The sequence below is a fragment of the Pectinophora gossypiella genome, chromosome 6, assembly GCF_024362695.1.
Source record: "Pectinophora gossypiella chromosome 6, ilPecGoss1.1, whole genome shotgun sequence".
NCBI classification, from domain to species: Eukaryota; Metazoa; Arthropoda; class Insecta; order Lepidoptera; family Gelechiidae; genus Pectinophora; species Pectinophora gossypiella.
The window spans coordinates 13,380,354-13,407,088 of record NC_065409.1 but is presented as its reverse complement, the minus strand read 5'-3'; the positions used below and the strand labels follow the sequence as shown (position 1 = coordinate 13,407,088).

The 26,735-nt window shown below is 38.0% G+C and overlaps 3 protein-coding genes across 3 annotated transcripts in view; 2 read left to right on the top strand and 1 right to left on the bottom strand.

Moving 5' to 3' along the window:
* LOC126367736 (uncharacterized) overlaps positions 1 to 26,735 on the bottom strand; it is a 558,664-nt gene that overhangs the window by 530,593 nt on the left and 1,336 nt on the right. The window lies entirely within an intron of this gene.
* On the top strand, positions 360 to 9,996 carry LOC126367836 (glyoxalase domain-containing protein 4). Its single transcript, XM_050011606.1, has 5 exons — positions 360 to 599; positions 1,193 to 1,242; positions 1,409 to 1,674; positions 4,177 to 4,332; positions 8,443 to 9,996. Exons 1-5 carry the CDS (start codon positions 510 to 512, stop codon positions 8,739 to 8,741), a joined length of 861 nt encoding a protein of 286 aa, XP_049867563.1. The 5' UTR covers positions 360 to 509; the 3' UTR covers positions 8,742 to 9,996.
* LOC126367750 (uncharacterized) overlaps positions 25,182 to 26,735 on the top strand; it is a 39,939-nt gene continuing 38,385 nt past the window's right edge. Inside the window, exons 1-2 of the mRNA XM_050011465.1 lie at positions 25,182 to 25,544; positions 25,709 to 25,770. Of these exons, the coding sequence (XP_049867422.1) occupies positions 25,723 to 25,770 (48 nt within the window). The 5' untranslated portion in view covers positions 25,182 to 25,544; positions 25,709 to 25,722. The remainder of the gene's footprint in view (positions 25,545 to 25,708; positions 25,771 to 26,735) is intronic.

Here is a 26,735-nt window from a genome sequence, read left to right as displayed (position 1 = left end):
CATTCGTGACACGTAGGATGATTGAAATGAAAGCCGGGCAAAAATATAGTACATCGCCTAGCGCGAAAGAGTCGTGAGGTATGTACGTTGTTTTACGTAGGTAATTCTAATTTTAATGCTACGTTTTAAGAGGTGTAAGTAGGTACACACATAAGAAACAGGTAAAAAGATAAATTATCGATGCCAATAAGCGCCTCAAGCGCCTTTTACGTTTAAGGTTTAAGTAGTCAAGTTCAAAGCGAGTATAAATTACTACGTTTTATTCATTGAGTCATTTTGCTATATCGAGCGAACGAGCGTGTTGCAAATCGAAATCACAATCGGAAATAACATCGCAGTCACATCACTTCACTTCACTATCCATTTGACAGTTTGACAGCTGTTCTTGCGCTGTGTACTTGCTTCTCATATATAAGTGAAATAAATTATTATATTCTCCAGTAATATTGTGATATCGAAGTATAATTCCTTAAAAATCTGTTGGAATCTCATTTACTTAAAAATTCAAAATGGTTAAAGGACGTGCTTTGCATTTCGTGTTCAAAGTCGCCGATAGGACTCTCACGGCGAAATTCTACCGGGAAGTTCTAGGCATGAAGGTAAGAGGCTTATTATTGTCATTGTTATACTCTTCTTCACTTTTGTGGACCTGTAGTTTCTCTACAAGACGCCGGATATTGGTATTTACGGTATCTGGAGTGTTCCAAGGTCAGTCTTCTAAAAATCATGTCAACTGGTTAATTTGTTACTTGTTCGTTACTCGTTGTGTATGAATTTTCCTTTTTGCATGACGAATTTGCGTCAATGTGCGTCGGCTTTAGATTTCAGTTGACGCGGAAAAATCTAGGTATTTAAATTAATAGTTGTATGGTTTAGTCATCTCAAGTAGGTAGGTAACTATATAATTTAAAAGAGAAAGTTTAAAGTCGTAAGAAATCTTAGCCTCAAGAGGTAAGATAGATATGAGATTGTACATTATGCTGTCATTTAAATCTTTGAAATATAGCCTGTTAGAACTTTATTATTATTGGAGCCCCTGCACAATGTTGTTACTAGGCTTAACTACGTATTTTAAGTATAATATGTGACAGTAATTTGAATAAGTAGGGACCTACATAATTAATACTTAAAATGATATCTTACGATAATGTGTACTGAAGATAATATTTAAGTATGTTCTTATTTTGCACAGGTGCTCCGACATGAGGAGTTCAGTGAAGGTTGCGAGGCTGCCTGCAATGGGTAACATTATCAGAATTTTTAACCTTACATATTGAGTTTATTCCTTTCCTTTTTTATTTACTTAATTTCATGTTACATAAAGGTTCCTTATACTAAATAAGTCATCAAACTTTGAGAGACTTATCAAATAATATAATGTAAAGATCATTATATCCTATTGTTATAGACCATATGCAAACCGGTGGAGCAAGACCATGGTCGGTTACGGTCCTGAAGACAATCACTTTGTTGTTGAGCTCACATACAACTATGGAGTAACACACTACGAACAAGGCAATGACTTCCTCGGTCTAACAATACAGTCCAGTGAGAGCTTGAAGAGGGCAGCTTCATTGAATTGGCCCATTAAAGAACAGAATGGAATTAAGTTTGTCGAGGCTCCAGGAGGATACAAATTCTACATCATTGACAAGCCACAGCCTATTGACAAAGGTAATCTTTTTTATGATTTTTTGTTTTTGAAAGGTGTGAAAGGTTACTCCTTATTAAATTACCTAACCAATAAATGACTCGGTAAATATATTCCTTAAAAATATAAAAAAGATACATAAAGAAATTTAAAAACAAAAAACCATCAAAATTCCTCCTACCGTTATCTCACTGCAAGTGAAGTCGGCACAACAATAATTCCTTTTCCATTTATTTCTATCAGTTGTCATCTCAGTACTTACCTATGTGTGTGACAGGTTTTGATGGTTTTTTGTTTTTAAATTTCTTTATGTACCTTTTTTATATTTTTAAGGAATATATTTACTGAGTAATTAATTGGTTAGGTAATTTAATAAGGAGTAACTATTTTTTATATTTTCAGTACCTAATACTGGTTGTTTAAGTAAGTAATCAATAAATTCTAAATGGTTGTCAGTGCTAATATTTTTTTGCAAATCATTATTTCACAATTTTATGTCAAACACGAAACATTTTCCTTAAGATTGTAGTAGGCATTTTACATAGTTAGGAAGATATAATATGATGATATGATGTAAATTATGATGAATGATAAAGATTTTGTTATCGGAAGGTGATTAATTTTATATAGGCTAATAAAAATATTTGAGTAATCAATTAATCACCAATCAAATGGTATCCAAAAATTCTGAATTATATAAAGGATTTTTGTCTTAAAACACTTACTCATATTTACCTATAGGGAAGACGTTATAGATCGAAAAAAACGCTTCGACATGATGGGGGTTGAGGCCTGCGGGTTAAAATCCCGTCCGAGTCAGACGTTTTCGATTTTATTTTCTCCTATATTGACCTTTTCGATATAATTGCTTTACTATATATAAAAGGTACTTATTATAGAATATATTGGGTAAATTAAAGCATGCAAATCTAAAGAAAACTTAGTTCTATGTAGGGAATGCAATCCCGACTCAAGATCGCAAATTCGAGATCCCGCGGGATAATTAAGTATCAATCCCACATTAATCTCGAATGGGATCTCGTCTTATTATGCTTCGGAATTGTTCCCGAAAATAAAAGTCGATAGGTATGTCGCGAGATCAGGATTGCATTCCCTAGTTTTATGTTAAACTTTTTAGCCGAAACTACTGCAGCCTATACCTATTTGAGAGACGACGGACACGTAAACTCCAACTGCGATAGCCTTTTATAATATTTACCAACATCTTAAGTAATAGAGTTTATCATAATTGCTTAGGGATAAGATGATCGTCGTCGGTAGTGCGATATCTACGAGAGATAGACGGTGTGCAGACATTGGCGTGCTTCTCGCGTGATCCGTAATCTGTGTCTACAAATATTCATTTGATTGCATAGATTAGGGATCATGTGACATACTATCTACTCGATCATGTTGTCCCTAAAGTAATAATAATTTTATTAGTCTTCTATTTTTTTGAATTTTCTGGCCTGGTTACATAGACCTTTAGGCCAATTCTATTAGTCTAAATAATTATGTAGATAAACACAGTTAGACGCTTATTAGTCGACTTTTACAAATGCACGGTCTTGAAACATGTTTATCGGAACATTCACGTCATAGAAATAAAAAAAAACTTGGAGGCAATACGTTAGCCAAATTCATTCATTCAATTACTTAGACTAGTGTTGCCGCTCGATAGTGCCCTATCGATAGTTTTCGATCGAACTATCGATAGTTTCGATAGTATCGATAGCTCTTTTTGGCGATACTATTGATAAGCAACGATAGTATCGATACTATCGATAGTTAAAAGATGAAAAACTATCGATAGTATCGATACTATCGATAGTGGAAAAACAAAAAACTATCAATACTATCGATAGTATCGCTCTTCGATATTGCGCAAGCTATCGATACTATCGATAGTATCGATACTATCGATAGGCCTATCGGTTGGGTAGATGATTTTGGCTGTTTACTATCGATAGTAAAACTATCGATTTTTCGGCAACACTAACTTAGACCCATAATCTTTAATTAATTTGATCCCTGATACAAATAAATAATAAAAGAAATCTCCGATACGGTGAGCCTCTGTTATCACGTGTCATTCAGGTTTCCTTCCCGTCGCAGATAGTAGGGTAGTTCCCAACTAGTCAAATCAGTTACGTTTTGCTAAACGTCAAAATACGAATTAAAAAGCAACATCTGACCTGTCAAAGATAAATCATGAAATTTTGATTACTAAATAAAGACAGATCTAAAGGTGACATAAAACATTTTCTTTTTCTATTGAGCTTAGTTACGAATTTTAATAAAGATAAATTTAATAATAAGTGCGACATTTTGTCACATTTTTCGACATTTTTTATGACGTTACATGTTGCTTTTTTATACAAATTCCGTAGTAATTTCGTGTTTTGACGTTTAGTTAAAAGTAACTGATTTGACTAGTTTAAAACTATCCTATTGTCTTCAGTAAACTTCTCTATAAATAAATATGTTAGGCCTTATAATGTGATTTCTGTTATTTTATTTTTCAGACCCAGTCCAGAAGGTGTCGCTGGCGAGTTCGAACCTGTCTCGCTCGATCGCGTACTGGAACGGTCTGTTAAGCCTCAAGATATATGAACAGAACGACAAGTCGGCCGTACTGGGATTTGCAGATGACCAGGCCAAATTAGAACTCGTGGATATTGGTGAGTTGATTATGAAGTGTTGCTTTCTATTAGATTTTAAGCCAGTTAAATAGCAGATAACTCCTAATTTAATTTTAAGTTATACCCGTCATTTTCTTATTCACCGAAAAGGAAAGGGACGGATAATTGACTACTGTTCATTTTAAAATACAACGCTCGCTCATATGCAACCGTTTGACGTATGCTGTCAACTTAATTCCGTCAAGTTATTGGGCAATACAAAATTTTGGAAGTTTTTTAAATTTCTGCCTATTTACGTGTCTTCCATAAATTTTATGCCTGTCGATTACCTGTCCCTTTCCTTTGCGGCGGATAAGAAAATGACAGGTGTAACTTAAAATAAACTTCGATTGTGTGTACCGGAATCAGCACCATTGAAGTCCTAAGATGGACAAAGTTATGATCGACCATCTGGTGACAGGTTGTCAACCTGTCACTCATCGATTGATGGTTCTCAATAGGAACCTCTGTATCAGAGAGTTGTATCTTGTGCAAAACAGATAAAACACAAGTGAAATGTAGCGATAAGTGAAATAAAAAATATACTTTCAGCTGTGACTAGTCAAGCATTAAGCCAAGACAAAAACTGCAGTCATACCATTTTTACCGTTGTGTTTTGGTATACTTTTTGTCGTATTTATCGCAAAAAGTGATCGCATGCAATAAGTTCTGTAGACAAAAAAGGCGCGGCTATTTCTTACAATGGCCTAAGAAGTCAGTCATCGTTTCAATCTGTTGTTTATGGAAATCGATTGTAAAGAGAGTTTGTTTTAGAGACAATAGTGAATAACCCACCACCTGCCCATGGTCCTACCAAACTTTCGGTCATACGGGCCTAAGGACCGAATCACGGGCGATGCGAGTGATACTTGCTTGGGGCTCTTTCCCACCCGCACTTCTTGACACCCTACAAATTCTTGACCTGTCCCCAGGGCTTCCCTTCTCCCCTTTCTGGGAAGGGACACCGACAATAGTAAATGATAAAAATGTATTCCTCACATTGATGATTTCTTCAGCACACCCCGAACGGACACTCCGTTCATCCCCCCCTAGCATTATCCCGTTTTTCACAGGGTCCGCTTACCTAACCTGAAGATTTGACAGTTCAGGTTTTTTACAGAAGCGACTGCTTGTCTGACCTTCCAACTCGCGAAGGGAATGCCAGCCCAATACAGGTCATATACCTCCGAAAATGCATTTCTCGGGAATGTGGGTTTCCTCACGATTTTTTCGTTCACCGTTGAGCACGTGATAATCATTAAGATCCAAGCATGAATTCGAAAACAAACCTGCGACCTCAAAGTGAGAGGCAAGCGTTCTACCAACTGGGCTACCAAAACTCTCCATTACAACCAACGGACACTCCATTCAAAAATAGCATTATTACCGTGTGCTGCCTAACGCGTAAGTGCGAGCGAGACATAGCGCATGCTCTCCCTTTTACTCTTAGAGGCTTACGACCATGTAATACCCAAGTACCAGCTTGATAACACCTACTGAGTGGACGGGCGAGGTGGATACTCGGCCTAGCAAATAGAACAGGGGTCGAGTAGCTATCTCGCCAAATAACTCGGCCAAGCGCTCGGCCATGCATGTCGTAATGTTCATACACACCGAGTACTCGCCCGTCTACTCGGTAGGTGTGATCAAGTTATTACTTTGCCTTGGCATAAGACTCAGAGGGGTAAGCCTACTGCCAATCGGTGCAGGGCGGAGATTTACCGTTCTGATACGTAGTATTTATTATTCTTTATTTTATGTTTTTATTCCAATACCAAACTAATGACTTACCTCTTTCTATTTAAAACTATCGTTATCGTGTTTCAAGTGGAGCTATCTGTATCTCCTAGTCTCCGTGTATGAGTAATTAGTACTCGAGTAGGCATTCGTAGTGTCACGTTCTTGTTGGTGTATCACACCTCAATATCACAAGTGACTCAGAACTGACAATGATACATTAAAAACATCTCGTCTTATATTTTAATTGCTTGACGGAAACTTACAACTTGTACAAAACTTTGTTTTTCTCGCGAGATTATGAATGAATACAGTAATAACTGACTTGCATTTTTTTTTTTGGCGCTTTAGGTATGTATAACACAGAATAAAAATAAATGCTCTCGTTAAATCTATAATAATAAATCGTGGTAGATTATTAGTAGTTTGTCGTACAATAATTGCTTATTCATGTATGTGTACATTGGAAATAAAGGTGTTTTTAGTTACTTTAAAAAATTCACGCATGTTATACATAGTAGATACTTAAACTATTTTGATCGAGTCGATATGTGATAAAATATTAAATAAAGTAAAAGCAATTACTTAGGTACTTTGTATTTCCCGACGCTGTTTTTGCCTTATTTAATACACTTCTCATCAAAAAAATCGAAACACCTTGCAAGTTTACGTTTTGTCAGGATTATCAGAAAAATGTGTACATTTAGGAATAAATGTTAAATGTCGTTTAATAGTGAGTAATATGAGCTTATCAAATCTTAATGTTAATGTTCTAAATTTAAATGAATTTTTCATAGGTTTCGTATTTTGTTAAATGAGTCATTTTTATTCCGTATGGAGTATAAAGGAAATGGATAAAACAACACACGTAAATGAAAAAAGAAGCTAAAAAACGTTTATTTAATAACTTGTATTCCCTCCCCGAGCTCTAATTACTGCTTCTATACGGTTCTTCATCGATCGGATGAGAGTCACGATCACATGCTGTGGTATATTGTCCCATTCCTCTTGGATTGCATCTTGCAGCTGGCTAAGTGTTTCTGGGGCAGGATCTCTTGCTCGAATTCGTCTCTTTAATTCATCCCACAGATGTTCAATGGGATTCATGTCCGGGCTTCTTGCTGGCCATTCCATAATAGAGATATCGACTTCGTTAAGATAATCTCGTACGACGCCCGCGGTGTGAGCCCTAGCATTGTCGTGCATGAATATGAAGCCGTTGCCAATAAAATGTGCATAGGGCATCACATGAGGCTCGAGACACTCTTCGACGTACCGATGAAAGTTTAGTGCAGGCAGACGTGGCCCAGACACGAAAGCAAGCTCTGTCTTACCGTCGGCGCTGATTCCTCCCCAAACCGTCCACGAACCGCCACCATAGCTGACCTTTTCTTCAATGCAGCATTGTGCATAGCGTTCTCCGTCTCTTCTGTAGACCTTGTTCCTTCCGTCGTTACCATACAGCATAATTTTACACTCATCAGAAAAGAGAACTTTGCTCCACTGTAGGTATGACCAATTTAGGTGCTCACGTGCAAAGTTAAGGCGCGCTCTTCGATGGTCTGCAGTTAATTTCGGCCCATTTGCTGGCTTATGCGGTACCAGTCCACGATCCTTCAACCTTCTTCTAATTGTAGAGTCACTTACAGCCACCCTTCGTACAACACGAAGCCGCTGCTGCAGTTGAAAAGCGTTAAGGCGTCGATTTCTTAAAGAAGTTGTTACAATAAATCGATCATCTCGCTCAGAAGTGACCCGATTCCTGCCAGATCCTGAACGGCGCGTGAACAAACCAGTCTCCCGATAACGTTTATAGACTCAATGAACAGATGACAGGCTTAGATGCAGTCTTGCAGCCACAACACGCTGACTAAGGCCAGAATCCAGCAATGCCACAACTTGGGCGGCTTCTGTGGGCGAAGTATCCATACGTTTTAGAAAAAAAACCTTTTTTCAGACGTCCCAAAGTCACAGTATTGAAATAAAAAACAAAAAGTTTAAGGATAGGCGCCAATTTTTAGTTTTTAAACGCTAAATGTACTCCAACCCTAAACACACATTTGTCTCAAAACAGTGATTCATTTCGTTTATAAGATAAACAAATGAAATTCTAATTTTGAATTTAGAATTTTCGCTTATTACTGTAATGGCCAAACTGCCAGCTATACATTTATGTATTTTTTTTCATCGTATGAATTCTTTTTTGTGTTAAATTCGGACAGAAACAATGAAAACGGAAGTGTTTCGATTTTTTTGATGAGAAGTGTATTTTATCACGTATCGACACAAAAAAGATTTGTGATTTTTTAAGTTGAAACAAATGCAATATTTCAATAAATTAATTTTAAATCCAAACCCAATCCTCTCTTCTAGGCGGACCTGTGAACCACGCGAAGGCATACGGACGCATCGCCTTCTCCTGCCCATTCCAGGAACAACCCATCATTGACCAGAAGATCCAAGAAGCCAATGGGAAGATCCTTACTCCCCTTATTTCCCTGGATACTCCGGGCAAGGCCACTGTCCGGGTGATTATATTAGCTGATCCGGATGACCATGAGATATGCTTCGTGGATGATGAGAGCTTCAGACAGTTGTCCCAAGTTGACCCTAATAGCGAGGCCGATTTGGACAAGTTCATCAAGTCCGATAAGTCCAGAGCTGCCAATTAAAAAGTTAGGTGGTTTTGTATTTTTTATCTTTATATAAAACTATCTCAACATTAGTATTCGAACACGCAATACAGCCATTAATAAAATATATTTTATTTATGTTTTAGAAGTACGTATTTGCGTAATACGTAATGTACTTATTTGTTTTTATTTATTTATTTATTTATTATTCAGGTATCCAACAGCTTAATGTGTATTCAATGATGTTGTTACAATCTAGTTACCTAGGTGGCGCATTCTTTTTTATTATTATTTTATTGCTTGCATGTTTAATAAAATACCCTCATACGGCATTCGATTCCATCGATAAAAAGGATTACTTTGTTACGAACACATTGTATTTTTCAGTATATACATCGATATGATCTTAAAATCTTAGAAGTACACGCTATACCTTTCTTTCACTTAACATAAGTGAAGGTCGGCTCTAGTTTTAGAGCTTTCAAATAAAAATAAAAGAGTTAAAATTGAAAAAAAATTGGCTCTTCCTGAATCGGCACCAATGTATATGTATAAAGAAAAAATAAACATACTTATAAAATGAGTTAAAAGGTTGAAGTAATGCCTTACTTTTTATCTTTGTAAAATAATCAAGAATCTATTTAAGAGTACAAAACGTGTGATTTGATCATTCCTATACTTTATCAAATCACGGCTTATAAAAAAATAAATTAAAAAAAAAATAGATATCGAAATGTGATATAATGTTTCTATTATTCGTATAGCTATAGACGGTGTTTTGGTTATTAGCATTCCTTATTATATACTTGTTACACTTTTTTATAAGTATTAATAATAATTCGTTGATATTCGCTCATAATTATTTTTAAACTCCACCTTACAAATAAAAAATAAACCAGGGATGAACGTGGGTTTACTTGACAGCCAAGTAAATAGTCGAATTGTATGATAATTGGTTTCAATTTTGCTCGGTTGTCAAATACTTAAACCTACGTTCATCCCTGATTTAGTTTTTATTTCTAAGGTGGCTATTGTACTTATGTGTGTGGTATTGTTAGCTTCACAAAACGTTTATACTCCTGTGCGTAACACGTTTTTCTAGCCTTATATTGCTTGTTAGCTCAAATAATTAGCTCAGTTAATTCACAGTGGGCTCAAATACAGTTAATCTTCAACTTTTGTGATTTATTAGTTGCTAACAATATCTACGTGTCTATGACATTATCAATGTTTAAGAAAAGTATCAATTTGTATTATATTAAGTACAAATACATTTTATGAAAAAATGATATAATTTTGTTTTGTTTCTGTTTCTTTACTCAAAATTTACGATTACCTCGCAATTAGAAGTATAGTATAGACAGAAGCAGTGGAAAAGTGGTTTATCATTAATAAAATAATTAATTTCAACCACAAATGCCCATAAAAAAAGTTAACCTAAGTATACATAAAAAGGAAAGCCTTCATTGTAAAATGTTGTTTTTGTGAGAAACAGTGTGGTAAGACAGAGATGTGGTGTAAAAGACGATATAGTGACTAAGATTGAGAAGGGAATGTTAGGTTGCTTTGAACATGGAGAGCGGATGAAGGATAATAGAATTACGAAAGCGGTATATAAAGCGAAAGTTGATGGTATAGCTGGCCGAGGTGACCTAGAAGAACTTACATTGACCAAATTGGAGATTTCCTTAGAAAAGGTTTAGTACGATCTGCTCTGAACCGACGTGCGTGCATGAAGCGATTGATGAATGTGGAGGAAGCAAGAGAAGTGTGTCAGGATTGAAGCAAATGGAATTCTCTAGTCTCTGCTTACCCGATGGGAAAATAGGCATGATTTTTTGTATGTTCATTGTAAAATTAGTTACATAAGGGATGAATCTCGGACTGAGAACCAATGAGCTGGAAAGTATATACCTATTCAACTTCAATTTTATGGTTGTATGGCAACCGGTCGACCCTATTCGTTTTGTTTTGTCAAGGTGGCCTGAAGACTCGCCGCCAAGTGTCAGATACAAATAAATAAGCCTAAATGTAGCTGTTACCTTATTTGAGTGCAATAAAGTATACTTGTAAGTATCAATGGTGGTGGAGTTAAATGAAAGTAGCTCGTGGCAAATTTTAACGTTTGATATTTTTCACAAGAAAATAATATACAGAGAAATATAAGAATGGAGTGCATTCTCGCTTCTTTATCTAACTGCCGTCACGTTTCTTTCCCCTTTCTCTCTCTCCCTCTAAGAGATGAAGTTTATGAACGTGTCCCGAGTCACAACTCACACATACATCACGTCATCTCATACACATGACCGGATCTACCTATGGGCTGATTGGGCTGCAGCCCAGGGCCCCGGGGTTACAAGGGGCCCCCAGATCCCGCTAAAAAGTAAACCATAATTTGAAAAAAAAAATGTCTGTTAAAATATTTTTTGCTATTAGTTGAGTAGGTATTAAGATAGGCCCCCAAGTAGTTTCAGCCCAGGGCCCCACAAATTCACGATCCGGCCATGCTCATACAGGTCACGTTCATAATAATCTTTGTTGGGATTTCTGCCTGATTAATGGCGATAGGCCTATGCCTATGCTCGCTTCCTATTACGTGGGACCAGTGCCGATTTTAACTCTACCAGCGCCCTGGGCGAGATTTCTACGGCGCCCTCCAACTGAATTTCAAACCCATACGAAAGAAGAGAAAAAAAACTAATAAAATTTTACTTTTCTGGCTTTTCTATCAGCTATCTTTTCAGCACAACTTTTGCAGGCTGCGGCGCCCCTTTTATCCGGCGCCCTGGTCGATCGCCCAACCGCGCCCTACCCTATCACCGCTGCTGCGTGGGACTTAAATATAGCAGGCGAGGAGAGGGTAAACTATACACCTCTGCCTACCCCTTCCAGGATGCAGGCATGATGCTATGTTATGTTGGAAGATAGAAGAGACTACACGAAGCCGGTACTAGCCAGCTAATCAACTAACCCACTATCGGGCCACGACCGAACTGCAGTTTCCGATGGTATCGACCAAATGACTGCGACCAAACTCACCAAACTACAGGATCGCGTGAGTTCGACCTGCTGGTAACTCTAAATTGTCACGCCACTGTCTGTCTGTGATTGCTCCAAAATTACGTCTAATATTACGATATTGCTAAGTCGAGAACTGGATTTTCGACTAAACTGTAGTTCTACCATTTAGAGAGTTAAAAATAGTTCAAACAGTGATCCCGAGATGGATCGCCAAAGAATATAAATTATCATTTTGGAAATGATAGAAGATATGATAGATAGGAGAAATGCCGCGGCAGAATAGTCGGTGGGACCGAAACATGCACAAAACGAGCATACTTATTATATGAAGCAACAATCGTATTATAAAACTTTCCACATCACGACTAGTGTTTGTGTAGTGCTACTGCGCAATGAACCGCTGGTAAATCGATGTAGCGGTCCAGCCAGACATGTCTCGGACCCTCGATATGAGTTAAAAAGACTTTAAGACTCTTGTAATTTAGTATTGAGAGCATTATCTCCCTTATTTCTATGATCTGTGCCTTAGGCCAATTTATAAGTAGTTAGATCATGTTAAGTATCATACAACAAAATAGTAACCGGAAATTTTGTTACTCCGCCTTCAAAAGTTTTGAATATTTCGCCACCAACTCGCAGTTGAGATGCGTGATAGAGTATGCTTCGTGCCAGTATACTAGTGGAGCACTGTGCCCAACAGTGGGACTAGAAATAACTATTTGAGTTATTGGTTTAACTAGTTTCCAAGCATCCTATTACATTATGTATTTGTTTCTACCAAACCCCAATCAGATAACGGGAGCAGCTTTTTGTATGTAAGTATTCAGGTATACATACCGATTTCATAGAATGCTATTTTATCGACAAAAAATAACAATGAATTAGCGTTCTCAACTCATTGCATACCATACACCTCTAATGGGCCTTGCATACCTAAGTAATTAAAAATATGCATCGCTAAGAAGTTCTTATAACGAACGGATTTAAAAGCAATAAATTGCATTAGTAACGTATGCTTAAAATGCAGTAATTAATAACTGTAATGCAAAAGTTGGGTTCCGTAAAACGATTACTAGGTAGCTATACCTCAAACCCCATCTCCTAAAAGAGATGTAGAGGTTTGACTTTTGCTGATTTATTCATACATAAGCACCGCAAAAGGATGGAACTAAAAATATTTTAAAAAACACCAATTTCATGAATTTTCACTTGATATCAACTGAGAATCACGGTCTGAATCCCCCATCCCCCGCAGTATTCGTTAAGATGACTCTAACATCCTGTAAGTATTATTACTTATTAAAGAATAATTTATTGTAAAAAATTATGTTTGTAAAGTAGCAGGCAACCTCTTAGCAGTACCTATAAACTTTATGTTCCAAAATATTGCTATAAGTACTAGGTAAACCTACTTACTTATACTAAGTCAATTAAATAAAAGAAAATTATTGTAAATACTGATTCAAATCAATAAAATCCTTATTTACTAGCCAACGATGCAAACGTCCTTTCAGTAGGTATCTTTACTTACTTACTCTAAAATTATTATTTCATCAGGAAAATGAATATAATTATCTACATGATTCGTATCATGTTCGTGGTTTAATATTCATCGCTCATAATTGTTATTCCGTAGAAAAGACATCAACGAGCTTCAATATTTAACAATTGTGTTATTTTAGTCATAAAGAAGACGTCACATTTTTTATTACAATGAAGACGTCATATTTTTATTTTTTTAAATGTCCGCTTTCACCATTAACCTGCAGCGGAAGAGTAGTGTGGTGGTGTATTTGTTTAATCGCGGCGTAGAATAAAGAATAATATTGCATATAGGGCTGTAACTGTCCTCCCGCACCAATTCTGTCGGGCGCCGTGTTAGATTTACCTCACCCCCTCTAGGTCTTACTTTAGTCTATATTATCTGTGCTTTAGCATAGAATAAGGAATATTACGTCGAGGAGCTCGGTGGCGCAGCGGTAAACGCGCTCGGTCTGCGATTGTTGAAGTTAAGCAACTTTCGCAAAGGCCGGTCATAGGATAGGTAACCATAAAAAAAAAGTTTTCATCTCGAGCTCCTCCGTGCTTGTTAAGCCGTAGGTCCCGGCTTCATTAGCAGTCGTTAATAACCATCAATCCGCACTGGACCCGCGTGATGGTTTAAGGCCCGATCTCCCTATCCATCCATAGGGAAGGGCCGTGCCCCAGCAGTGGGGACGTTAATGTGCTGATGATGATGGAGGAATATTACTACATACTGGCTTTAGTTTGCCCGTAAGCCGCTAAGGAGTAAGGGAGAGCGCGCAGGACTGTCTCGCTCGTACACACGGTAAGAACTAGACTTGTATGTAGTGTCCGGGGTAAACGCGGAACTCAAAGCTAACAGTAACAAAGTTTTCTATTTGCACGCTATAGTTTTTCCCCGCTATGCAAATTCTTGTTTTGCTCGCTCGAGCGGCTGCGAACGATCCAATTTTAATAGATGGTGGTACTTGGGACGAATTGGTTTTAATATTGGGGTTGGCACAGCTACAAATAACAGCCACGTTTAGAGTCCTAAGATGAATGTGAAGAAATGTATCTATCTATGGGCGTAGAATAAAGAAGGGTGACAAGTATTTAGCTAGCCCGTGCAGCTGGTACATCATTTGAAGAAAGACAAATAACTTATTCTGTTTTCTTATTCTCTGAATGTTATACCCAATAATAAAGAAGTTACAAAAGTACGCGAGCAAGGTCATCGTTAACGTGTAAACGTAAGCACTACAGTTACGGAACCCTACTACGAGCTTGTAATGGTCGGGCGGACGCGTAATAAGAAGAATGAACTGCTTACAATGTTCATTACAATTATACAACTGCGAGCTATTATTAGACCGGTACCACTAGTAGTAAACCCGATTCCGACGTTCATATACACGGTAATACCAGCCCAGCTACTCGGGAAAGCTGCGTAATCCATCGATCCCCGATAACGCTATTTTAATAAACCGCCCGCGAAAAGCTGGGTCTTATCTTAAAAAGCCAATTAAACCCGATGGGCTGGACATAATCCACTTCCAATTACTAAAGCGCAGCGTTTATCAAACCTGGCGCAAATCATTATCCACGGCTTCGGCGGTATCGCGTCGATAATAGATCCACGACCTGTCATAAATTTTATTGCAATCGAGGATCCGGCTGATCAATTTGCGAGAGGCGGCGAGGGGAGGGTGGGGAGGCCGCGGGGTGCCAGGAGGCGAGGCGCGTGCGCGGGCCCGGGCGGCCGGGCGCGGCGCGCGGCGGCCGAGCGCGGCAGTGCGCGAGTCGCCCGCCTGCCGCGCCGCCGCCATGGCCGCGCCGCGCGCCCGCTGACCGCAGCCACCGACCGCGCCCGAGGCCCGCGCCCCGCCCGTGGCCCCCGGCGCCCGGCACCCGCAGCCGCGACTAGGTAACGTATCGCGCGCTCAGCCGGCTCGGCGCGCCCGAGCCTGCTGGCGCTTTGTTCCGCGCCCCCCGCACCCGCGCTCCATGACTACACATAGGTAATGTTATCACGCAGAACCCGCCACTGACCCCGGGCCTGCCTCGCCGCGCCCGCCCTGGCCCCGGCCTCCTCGCCTCCCGTCCCACTCAGCGCCGACGGCCGTGTGTTGCGCCTCTCGCTGCTCTGATGCTCTATCGGTTAGTCATTCTTCTGATACTATAATGATTAGCATAGAACGCTTGTGGGGCCGCTGGTAGCCGCGGCCGCTTGCTGAGCTAGTGACTGCTAAGTAGTTGTCGTTGTCGGCGGGTGTTACATAATGGTCGGCGGCCGCTCGCGACCCGCGCGGCCCGGCCCGCACCACGCACCTATCCCTTCTGTTATGGAACGCTGATTTTATGATGCTCGTAAATTATTCCGATATTAAATTAATTCAACAACTTCGCTGCCTTCGTAGAAGTTTGGAGATCTTACGAACCGAAACTAGCTTTGTCATTGCCGTGTTATCGGGTTGTGATTATTGAACCAGTCAGAAATATTATTTTGGAGCACGTCATCGTCGTTTATCGATTATCTTTAAAACGTGAAATACATAATTATGTCAAATGAGCTTTGTATAGATGTTCACAGTTATCTTTCACCTGAAAGAATGAGCCTATCACTGAGACAGACTCCTATTTATCTGATCTTCGATAGCTGCGGCATTCCAACTAACAGGGTAAATGGCCAGCTGACGGCCATTGTCACTTTAACGATATATTTATGTGATCAATTCGATATTAGAAAAAGAAATATAATGTGGCTACCAACAAATATGAAAGCTAATAAGCTTTTAATAATAAGTATTCAATATTCAATATATGCAATATAATAATTACAAATGGAATGCAAGTTTTTAAATGAACGAGTGCTCAGAAGTATCCAGTTTTAAACCGTATAGATACCTGTACAATGTACATGTGATAACAGATTTCTAATTTTACATTAAAGTGTACCTAATTTGTAGTATAAAGGAGCTCGAAACATAATTTGAAAATGGGTTAAAAATGCTCAACCTAAATAAATAAATATGTATGAAACAATGAATACTTATTTAAGTAATAGACAAATAAATTATAAAAACAGATCAGCTTGTAGCCATTGGTTTACATTCTTGTTGATGGAATCCGATCAACAAAATTGAGCAATCTCGGGTGCGGTCAGTATTGGTACAGTACCTTTCATGTCAAGCTCCTATGTGCTTCGGAAAGCTTGAGACGACTTACACTTTATTATTTTTATTGTCAACTATATTTCTATGCTGAACTGTTAACGAAAAAAACGTAGAATTTTAGGATGTAGTGTCAATAGTGGCCGCATGTTGTCTTCTGATTGGCTCTACCTACCCCAACAGGGATTACGAGCGTGAGTTTATGCACTAGGTACTTTACTTACATACCTACCACTTAACACGCAGACTGAAAACAGCACCATTCACCTCACCAGCTTAGCATCTTAATTATTCGAGTAAACGTTGCAAGAAATGTCACAATAGCTCGCGCGGAGGTCGAGTTAGCAATCATGGCGTTAATTGGCGCATAACGACCGGGGACATGATAGACCTAGCTCAGGACAGACCATTAGACGTGCCCGTAGGTCGAGACGTGCCTCGTGTCTACATTATCATTTCCGATGAAATTACGCGCTCAGAATTGTTGAGGAAATATTTCAGTCGATTATGACAGAAAAGTCTGATGATTATGGTAACGAAAGGTAGGACTGATATTTTACCCATAAGGCTATCTCTTTCTTTCATCAAGCTTTACTCAGGCTCTCTATAGAGACTCAAGTTGAAATAACTAAGTACCTTATATTATTGGTTTCCAGGATTTGTGCCCGGTTAATGGCAATTAGACTCGCCCCCTTATATGGGACTAAAACAGCTGGCGAGGTGTGGGCGCGATGCTATATTATGTTATGTGTTATGCTTAATATTTGTTCAAACCCACAGGGTTGATAATAGCCTAGCCATTTTTTACTACGCGAAATTATTTTATTGATAAAAAAAATGGTTTCCGATATAATTCTGAGCGTTTGTAAAAGCATTTAACATGAAAATGAAGAAACATTTGGAAATAAAGAAACACTGAGACATGATTATGACTTCGGAAGGATAGCATAAGGCGTGTCCTTAGGTCGTGTACCATAAGCGAGTAAGACGTGACGATGGGTCGCGACGTGCCCTTAGCGCGGCGGCTATCGCTGTGCGGAGCCCTACCACCCCGGCGGCACGAGGTATTTATTGAATTTCTAAGGGTGTTACTAGACCAATCGATCGATGGCATCGACCAACGTCGATCGAAATTGACCGACTGGTCTCGTGGCTTTAATTTACCGCCGAATACCGTTCGACTAACAAATCGATCGATTCTGTGATAGATGATAATCATAAATGTTATTTATTTGCGAAGAAAATGGTGGTCATACAGATATTAACGTGTTTTTAAGGTACAGTATTTTCAGTCAGTCATTGTAGCATGCAAAATGCCAGTTATGAATTATTTATTTACATACTTAATAATATTATAATTAACTAATATCTTATACACTTAAATATTATCTTGAAGACACAATCAGGTGTCAAGAAATTCTTTGATTGAGTAAAATAGTCAATCTAGCAGCCATTTAAACAGGGCGATTTAAATATTTTAAATGTATTTATTGGTAGCTCTTTATTGCTATTTGGTAACTTATTGTATACAGTTACGTATACACATAATCGACGTTGATCGATAGGTCTGATAGGTTTAATTGTTCTGGTAGATACTATCCATAGACATCGACTTTTCCATTTTCCACCATCGATCGATGTCGATCGACTGTCGATGGATTGGTCTGGTAACACCCTAATAGGATTACTTGGATCACTCACAGACATTTACGAATTCCGGTGAGCCTTGCTTAGCCATTTCATGTAGAGCTACGACGGGAATACGTTCGTGAGCCGAATGTTGGCGAACCGTTTAACTCAAATTATAGATTAAAGAAAAGTTTTTTGTGACCTATCACGTTCATCTAACAGAAAGCTCGTGGGTAGGTACCGAGTTCATCTTATGATGGATGTACCTCTGACCTACCTACCATTTGGGATATAGTCGCGAGCTTATGTTTTTTTTTGTTACTGGTAAGGTACATACATTGTTTTAAGTTTACGCGGTTATTATCATAATTAAAACACATAATAACGGGTTCTTACCGCGTTTAAATGGGGATATGAGACTCCCGATATTTCGACACTGTTGCAAAAAAACCGCATCAAAATCCGTTGCGTAATTTTAAAGATTTAAGCGTACATAGAGATATAGGGACAGAAAAAGCGACTTTGTTTTATACTATGTAGTGATTTTATTGTACCCGAGTAATGAGAAATTAGGTAATTATCACGTTAGGTCTCGACAACGCCATCTATATTATTTTTGGGGAACATAGCCTGGAAAGTCTCTCATTAGAATCACGTTCTATTCGCTGCTAAGCCCTCACGTGTTACACAGGACAATGGATGGGAAAAAATGTTTATTACTCAATTAAAAACTTTTTATAAACCGCAATAAAACGGAAAGTATAATTTTATTTCTTTTGAGTACTGACAAATGTGTTTTCACACGCTAAGGCTAAACAGATGAGGAGTAAGCGGGAAACATGATTATATTATTGGACATCCTCAACATACATTCAAAGATTTTATTCATTTTTATTAATTTTATATTAATGTTTATTTGGTTTCTCAAAGGAACCTTGTTTTTCCATCATCGCATTGGGTTTGCCTATAATGGTGATGTGTTTGTACTATTAGATATAAGTAAATAAATAAACTCACGCCTATTTCCCACCTGAGTAAGCAGAGACTATGGAATTCCATTTGCTTCGATCCTGACGCACTTCATCATTCATCAATCGTTTCATACACGCACGCCCGCGCCGGTTCAAAATAGATCGCACTGAACCTTTTCTAAGGACATCAACAATTCCTCCTTCAAACATAATATTTTATATTATGTATCCCGTTGATATGCATAAGACTCTGGTCAATCAAACGAATGAGATGTGGAGCACTAAAGGCTCCATAATTGCAGGTTGAGGTTTGAACTAATTGGCAATAACCAACCTATTTGACAATTTCATAGAATAAGGAATAATATACTACGTATAGAACGGCAACTCTCCGCTCCCCACCAGCGGCTGAGCTAGGTTTACCTCACTCCCCCGCCTCCCACACTCGAATATAGTTTAGTCTTGAATCGTATGGCGTCAGACGTCGTTATGTGTTGTGTCTGTGTAAAACGAGGTTGTTTGTAAGAAGTGTCCCAACTGTGACAATGTTACCAAGTGCTGCTGCAGTAGGTAGGCACCTATTTACCGTTTTAGGGTCCGGGGTGTGGTTTCGGAGACGCCCGAAATGAAAACTGCAGTAGGTACATACCTACTCAGCAATCTAGTCACCCATCCGACTGTGAATGACTGCATCCGACATTACTTAACTTTGTTGATTGGTATTAATTAACAACTGGGGGGTTAAAAAGGCCACATTGTTGCTATAATAATAATAAACCTTTATTGCATAAATTCAGGTTGGGTACATTGCAGATTACAGTGCATAAAAATAGTAGGTATCACCAAATTCTACTTTTTCGAGCAAACACAATGAAAGAACAGACGATATAAGTTACATTACGTTAACTTCTGCCTATATAATAAATAACAATTAATAAAATACCTTAAGCCATATTCATAAAATATTAAAACTAAAATAACAAAACACCAAAATCAAAATTAAACATCAAAAAAAAAAACAATAAATAATATTGCAATTTAACATTTGTTGACATTGGGCACTTATTTTTATATATCCTGGATTTGGCTATGGCAATTTATATGACATTCGCATCATTTGTTAGGTATTATTCAAGGTTCCGAACCGCAAAAGAAAAATGTAACCCTTATAGGATCATTTTGTTGCCCGTCTGTCGGTCAAGACCTTTTTTCTCGGAAACAGCTGAAGGTAACAAGTTGAAATTAACATTTATTAATAATTATGTCTGTGGTTCCTCGAAGCTGTAAAAAAAGAAAACTTCCGAAAACAAATGAAAATTGCCATTACAAACTAATATGCAGTTGATAAACTAATTGCGTCCTATTTCGATGTATGAAGACAATAGTTTTTCAACGGCAAAGTCAAAGTTTTGGAACCTTCGACACTCGGGCTTGAAAGACTTTTTTTAAATCTTCGGGTTAGGTAAGCAGACCCCGTAAAAACAGGATAACGCTAGATGGTGGATGATTATTGTTTTATCAAGTAGGTATAATTTAAGTAATTACGAAACTGAGTTTAGTTATCGGTTAAATAAGTTCTTCTAATCCTTTTATCGCCTGTTGGGATGTAGAGCTAGAATATCAGATTTCCACTCCTCGCGATCTTTTGGCAGCCTCTGTAGCTTGCTCCCATGATATGTGCCGAGAGTTTTTGATTCTCGGTCAACCGAACGTGGCCAGGTCTCTTTGGGCCGCCCCCTTTTGCGTTTTCCACGCGCACACCAGGGGGGTTAAAAAGGCCTTTTTTTTGACGTGACTTATTGTAGATTTGCCGCAGATGACATTAACTACTTATGACAAATATTAAAAAGGCCACATCGAAGCAATTCATCAATATTGCAATTTGACATTTGCGCATATTACAGTAAGTGCGCAATGCACACAAATGTCAAATAGCAATATTGCTTTCTTAGATGAATTGCTTGGATGTGGCTTTTTAACCCCCCAGGTTAGAGCTCGTCGGGACGGGTGCTCGCACAGGTCTTCTAAGAACATGGCCAATCCACCGCCATTTCCGTGTGCGGATGTCAAAAAAATAAGTAGATACTCATATTAAATATATTTTTATTCCTATTCCCACTTAAATAAACAGTCTATTTCCTAATTGCCCAGGCATGGCACCATGTTCCCAATTGCTTTTACGAGGATTTTAACCATTTCCTGTTTCTAAAAGTTTATACGGGCCACTGTGTGGGTATTCGACTCTTGACATGATTGCATTGCAGTATTATCTTAATTAACTACCTACCAAACGTTATCTGTGCACTGTTTGAAAGTCAAAATAAACATGCGGACGGACAGACAGACATGACGAATCCATAAGGGTTCCGTTTTTTGCCATTGACTACGGAACTCTAAAAAATATATAAACTGATTAACGACTGACGAAGTTAAATTTGATTTACGGTACCCACCTATGTCACAGCCTCCGTGGTCGAACCTGGGACCTCCGGATCGTGAGCCGAACGCTCAACCACTGGACCGCGGAGGTCGTGGTCCAGTTACGCCTCATCATCAAAAGTGACTGCAAGTCCTCCAAAGAAGCCACTACGCATGCCCATGCTGAGCTATTGCCCACCCGTTAGATAACGTAATGGGTTAGGATAAACTATCTCCTACTTCTTTCCCCGGACGTATATAAACGTGCTGTTAATCTAGTGATGACAAAACGGTCAAAACATTATGAGGAGTTTCAAACCGCACGCAATAAAACGTTTCACAAAGCTTACAAGTTTGTCAACATCGATGAGTTGGGGCGTCGTCTATCATCCAGATCTATTTTAAACTGAGTATTTTCGACTTTACCACTTTTGGGCTTATTAAAATGCACCGTATATACTTTTTATGATTCATTACTATAATTTTCGTATCAAATCGCGCTCGTACTTAATATCCTATAACACGTCAAAGGACAGAACGTCTGCAAGCGATGAAAACGAGGTATATTCTATATACCTAGCTGGAAAGCCACTAACTGCCTGACCGACTCACTGACATAGTTGTAAGTAATTGATCTAGGTATTATAGTTTCGCCAGGCTAGAGGCTGACCTCTTGATGAGGAGCAGTTTATATAGATTTGAAAGTCCTACTCCGTACATATCTATACTATAGGATTCGGGGGGTAAAAATATCGTGGGGTCTTGCCTCCCAGGACCGTAATTCTTCATGGAATGAGGATAAAATCTAGAAGCTCAAATGTAGGCGGAAGCGCTGTTGCGCAAAGGGTTATAGTGTAAAAAATATAACCCAAAAAATATGTTTGTTTACTGAAATAGTATGGGGAACTATCTAAATTTAAGGACTCTCATCAGTAGCGACCCCTGATGGGAGAAATAGGCAGTTTCTATTATAACTCGTCAATTCTTTCATACCGGGAACTAAATTTTAACACACACCTATATTTAACCTGGTATTTATTATGTCTATTAGTCTTCATTTTTCTCTTCCTTCCAATTCATACAATAAACCATTAGGTACTTTATAAAGCAACTCACGTCATAAAACCAACAACAGCAGCAACATATTACGCAATAAATTAATGTAATTTAATACAATCGGGCAGTTAGACCGTATGAGGTGCGCAAGCGCAGTGAAATCAAGCACGTCACCCTTGTATGGAGCTAGATTTGTTATGGTAGCTAATATTCAATGACCAAGGCGATGTTTCTTAGAATTTCGTCTGATAGATAAAACTTTGCTGATGAGAAAGGTTTGTCTACTTACGAGTACAATGGTGTTGATTCTGTAAGTTGAACTGTAATAATAAATTGAACTGTAAGTCTCACTAAATGTCAAATATGTTACTGCGACAGAGTCCTAAAGTGGGTACATTATATTGCTCATGACTGTACACACCAACTTATTTTATTTTAAGTTAATATACCTGTCATTTTCATATCCACCGAAAAGGAAAGGGACGAGTCTTCTTCTATCGTGTGGGTTGTGACGTGAATTACCAACCTCATCAACCCTGGTGTCTGGGTTATTATTGAGCCGCCAAAGACCTGACATGGTTCATCATGGCCCAGAGACGAGTAATCGTCATGCATAAAAAATATGGTCAATTTTAGGCAGAAATCTAAAAAAAACTATTACCTTACTTAACTAAAATTTGTCATCACCATAATACAGTAAGTAGGTAATTAGGGTTTTCTTTATTCACGGAACTTTTTTTATTCTTTAATCTGGTATGATAGTCCAAAATAAAAACCAACCTACCTAGTCCGCAACCTCTTTATTTGTAAAGATTGCAGGACCGCTGTATCAATTTAAATTCGGTCGGGTCTCAACTCTACAGGCTGTGGGAAGATCTAAATATACGTGACCCCGTGTCAATGTACACCTATTGAAAAGGTCGCCTACACTTTTTATAGAATTACAACGAAGCTATTAATATATTATATTTACATTGTAAAAAAAAATTACTGTTACCGACATTTGCATAGGCAAACCACTGCCCTATTTTTCCCTAAAAGTACCATGGAGAATGCTACACCGACAAGAGCGTGGTTTTCAAAGCATAGCATTGAGAAAATTGAGTATCGCTCCCTGGTTTGTGACCAATAATGAAATTCATCAGCATTTAAACGTTCTCACCGTCAAACAAGAGATTGATAGCCTGAGCAAAATCTACAGAACTCGCATTGAGCATCATCCCAACCACCTAGCTCAGGAGCTCCTTGCAAATAAACCAAATCCATCGTCTTAAAAGACGGCCTATTATGGAGACGGAAATGGATTAAAGTTTCTGAATGACCTCATTATTGAAGCAGGTCCCCTGCTAATTGCTGAGGATATGTCAGTGGATATATTATATCTCTCATAAAGCCAAGTTCCCCTTGAGCTCATCTGCTCATAGTAACACAAACGAACGTTTACTGATTGCAGATATAACTCAAAGAAAAAAAAGTGTGGCTCTTAAATTCAAATTCAAATTCGAAGAAAAAAAATATAAATGAAAATTTTTTTTTTCTTAATTTTTTTTTAATTAGAATGATGACCGACATTTGCGGGAGAAAAAAAAAATGCTTTTATAAGAAATCAGCTCATACTTATATGAAAATTTTATTCATCTATTCTAAGTATTACTTACTCAAAGCGCAGGAGTACGATACACATTTTTTTTTATAAATAAACCCCTTTATTTCACCCAAATAAAAACCACACACGGATATTCGTGGCTTCGTTATGAATTTCGTAATAACAATATATTATAGAACATTACCATTTTATGTAAATCCTCTGTCAGTCGTAATTGCAATATTTCGTGTTAAGGAACGCTATAACTATGTACCTATTATGATAATTATTATAATAATGATTGATAACTTCATCAGAGCAGACAGGAAAAAGCGGAATATGATGGTCGAGTGGTGAATGCTGAATATTATTATATTTAAGTATTTGTTCAAGGAAACAAAACTCGCAGTACCTTTTATGAAAACTATTGCTATATTATTTTTCTTTCAAGTTAATGCGTTGTTCTTTCCAGGGAGTAAGAGTGTTCTGCTTGTCTCGCTTCTGTTATGTTAAAGCAGTTATTATGACTACAATTTTTCTAAATATATGGCTTTGTCTTGTATGTATAAATACATACATACACTCACGCCTATTTCCCACCTTAAGCAGAGACTATGGAATTCGATTTGCTTCAATCCTGACACACTCTTGCTTCCTCCACATTCATCAATCGGTAACACCCACGCCGCGTCGATTCAGAGTAGATCGTACTAAACGTTTTTTAAAGACAGCTTTAAATTGGTCAATATACGTTCTAGGTCTTCCTCTGCCAGACCTAAAACGAGATATAGCGCGTAGAATAACTAAGTATTATTATAAGATACATGTTACTATGCGGCTTCATTCATTCACGAGTTAATTTCCAACATTAACTATGCGAAAAATTGCTCTCGTCCCTGGTAGGCCGGCGCGTCTTTATCTCTCTTATCTAAAGGTTCTTAAGCCCCAAAATTCCCCTGTGAGTCTTAAATTTACGACTGAGATGAGATTTTAGCGAGTGTTATCTGCTTATCACAAGATATAGCGGGGCCCAGTGCTCTTGAACAAAGGCAACCAATTTGTCGAACGAACACACCGCTCCTCTATTTATAGTATTTTTTTTATCAACAATTCTTTGTGTTTTACACGCGGAAATGAAGAAAATTGTGACCTAAAGATAGTCGGTGCTATGACGTCACAGTGACTAGTGGAAAGATGTGGTTTCGACAGTACAGGCAGTCTTTTTGGACGTTGGAAAGGAACTGTACAGCATTGTACCGTTTGAATACTTCTGAAAGTTTTACAGCAAAGATATGCAGTAACGTAATGTTTAATGTGCGCTCTCAGTAATTCGTAGTGAGACGGCATTAGTGTGTAAGAGCTGTGTCTAGGGATAAACAGCGATGCACATGTTTAAAACATCGCCTGTGCGCGGGAGCATGGATCAGTGATCCACACAGTCATAGCGAACGATGCGAGACACACGATCTAACAACACTTTGAACAGGTTAGTTTTTTTCCTAATTACCGTTTACCAGCTTACTAATTATAATAAACGCGTAACTAAAACTAGTTTCGAGTCGTTTTATAGGTTACTTCACAATGATAAACGTCAAATCATTATGTTTTATTATTGTCAGATAAATATTTCGATTGTATTCTAATTTTCAGATAAATAAAACCAAATGACATCAGTAGATGAATTCGTGAATTCGTCAGCATGGCTAATCAAGGTATATATTTATCAGTTTACTTTTTTGTTTATATATGTCAATGAACTGTGGGGGAACGTGTGCGTTTTGTGTTTGTTTTGGATTGCGTACGCGCAAGGGAACGGCGATGTTAAGAGAGGAGTGAGTCACGTCCTACGTCAATGACGGCTTCTCCTTTCATTGACTGGATTCTGACAGTTCTGACAGGGTTTTACGTCAGTTGTGAACAGCCATTTTGAATTAGAGCATCTGTGACCAAAACTATTCTTAATTCGTAAATTAATTAGGTAATTTCCTAGGTCAAAGATAAATGATTAAATTCTGATAACTAAATAAAGACAGATGTAAAGATAACAAAAAACATTTTCTTTTTTCTATTGAACTTAGTTACGAATTTTAATAAAGAAAACTGTAAAAATAACAGCAACATTTTATCACGTTTTTCTATGTCGTTTTTCGTTTTTTTTTTTTCATACAAATTCCAAAGTAATTTCGCGTTTTGATGTTTAGTAAAAAATAACTGATTTGACTAGTTAACTACCATATTGTATTTTAAAACGAATAAATAATAGAAGTAGGTAATACCTACGAGATTATGATCGGGTTAGATCATTCTGTTTCTATGTTTATGCCATTGAGGATACCGTGATTTTTATGTGGTAGCCTTGGGCCACATACCTAACTTTGCTCTGCAAAGTGCGGTCACGAGTACTAATATGTATACACTTTGAAACCATGTCACATTAACTTTTTTGACAAATTAAACTGTAAGTCTCATTAAATGTCAAATATCATAGTGCGACAGGGTTCTAGAGTAGGTACATGTTATTGCTCACGACTAGCCACTGTACGGTCACGAGCATTAATATCTATACACTTTGGTACCATGTCACATTAACTTTTTTGACAAATTAAACTGTAAGTCTCACTAAATGTCAAATATGTTAGTGCGACAGAGCCCTAAAGTGGGTACATTATATTGCTCA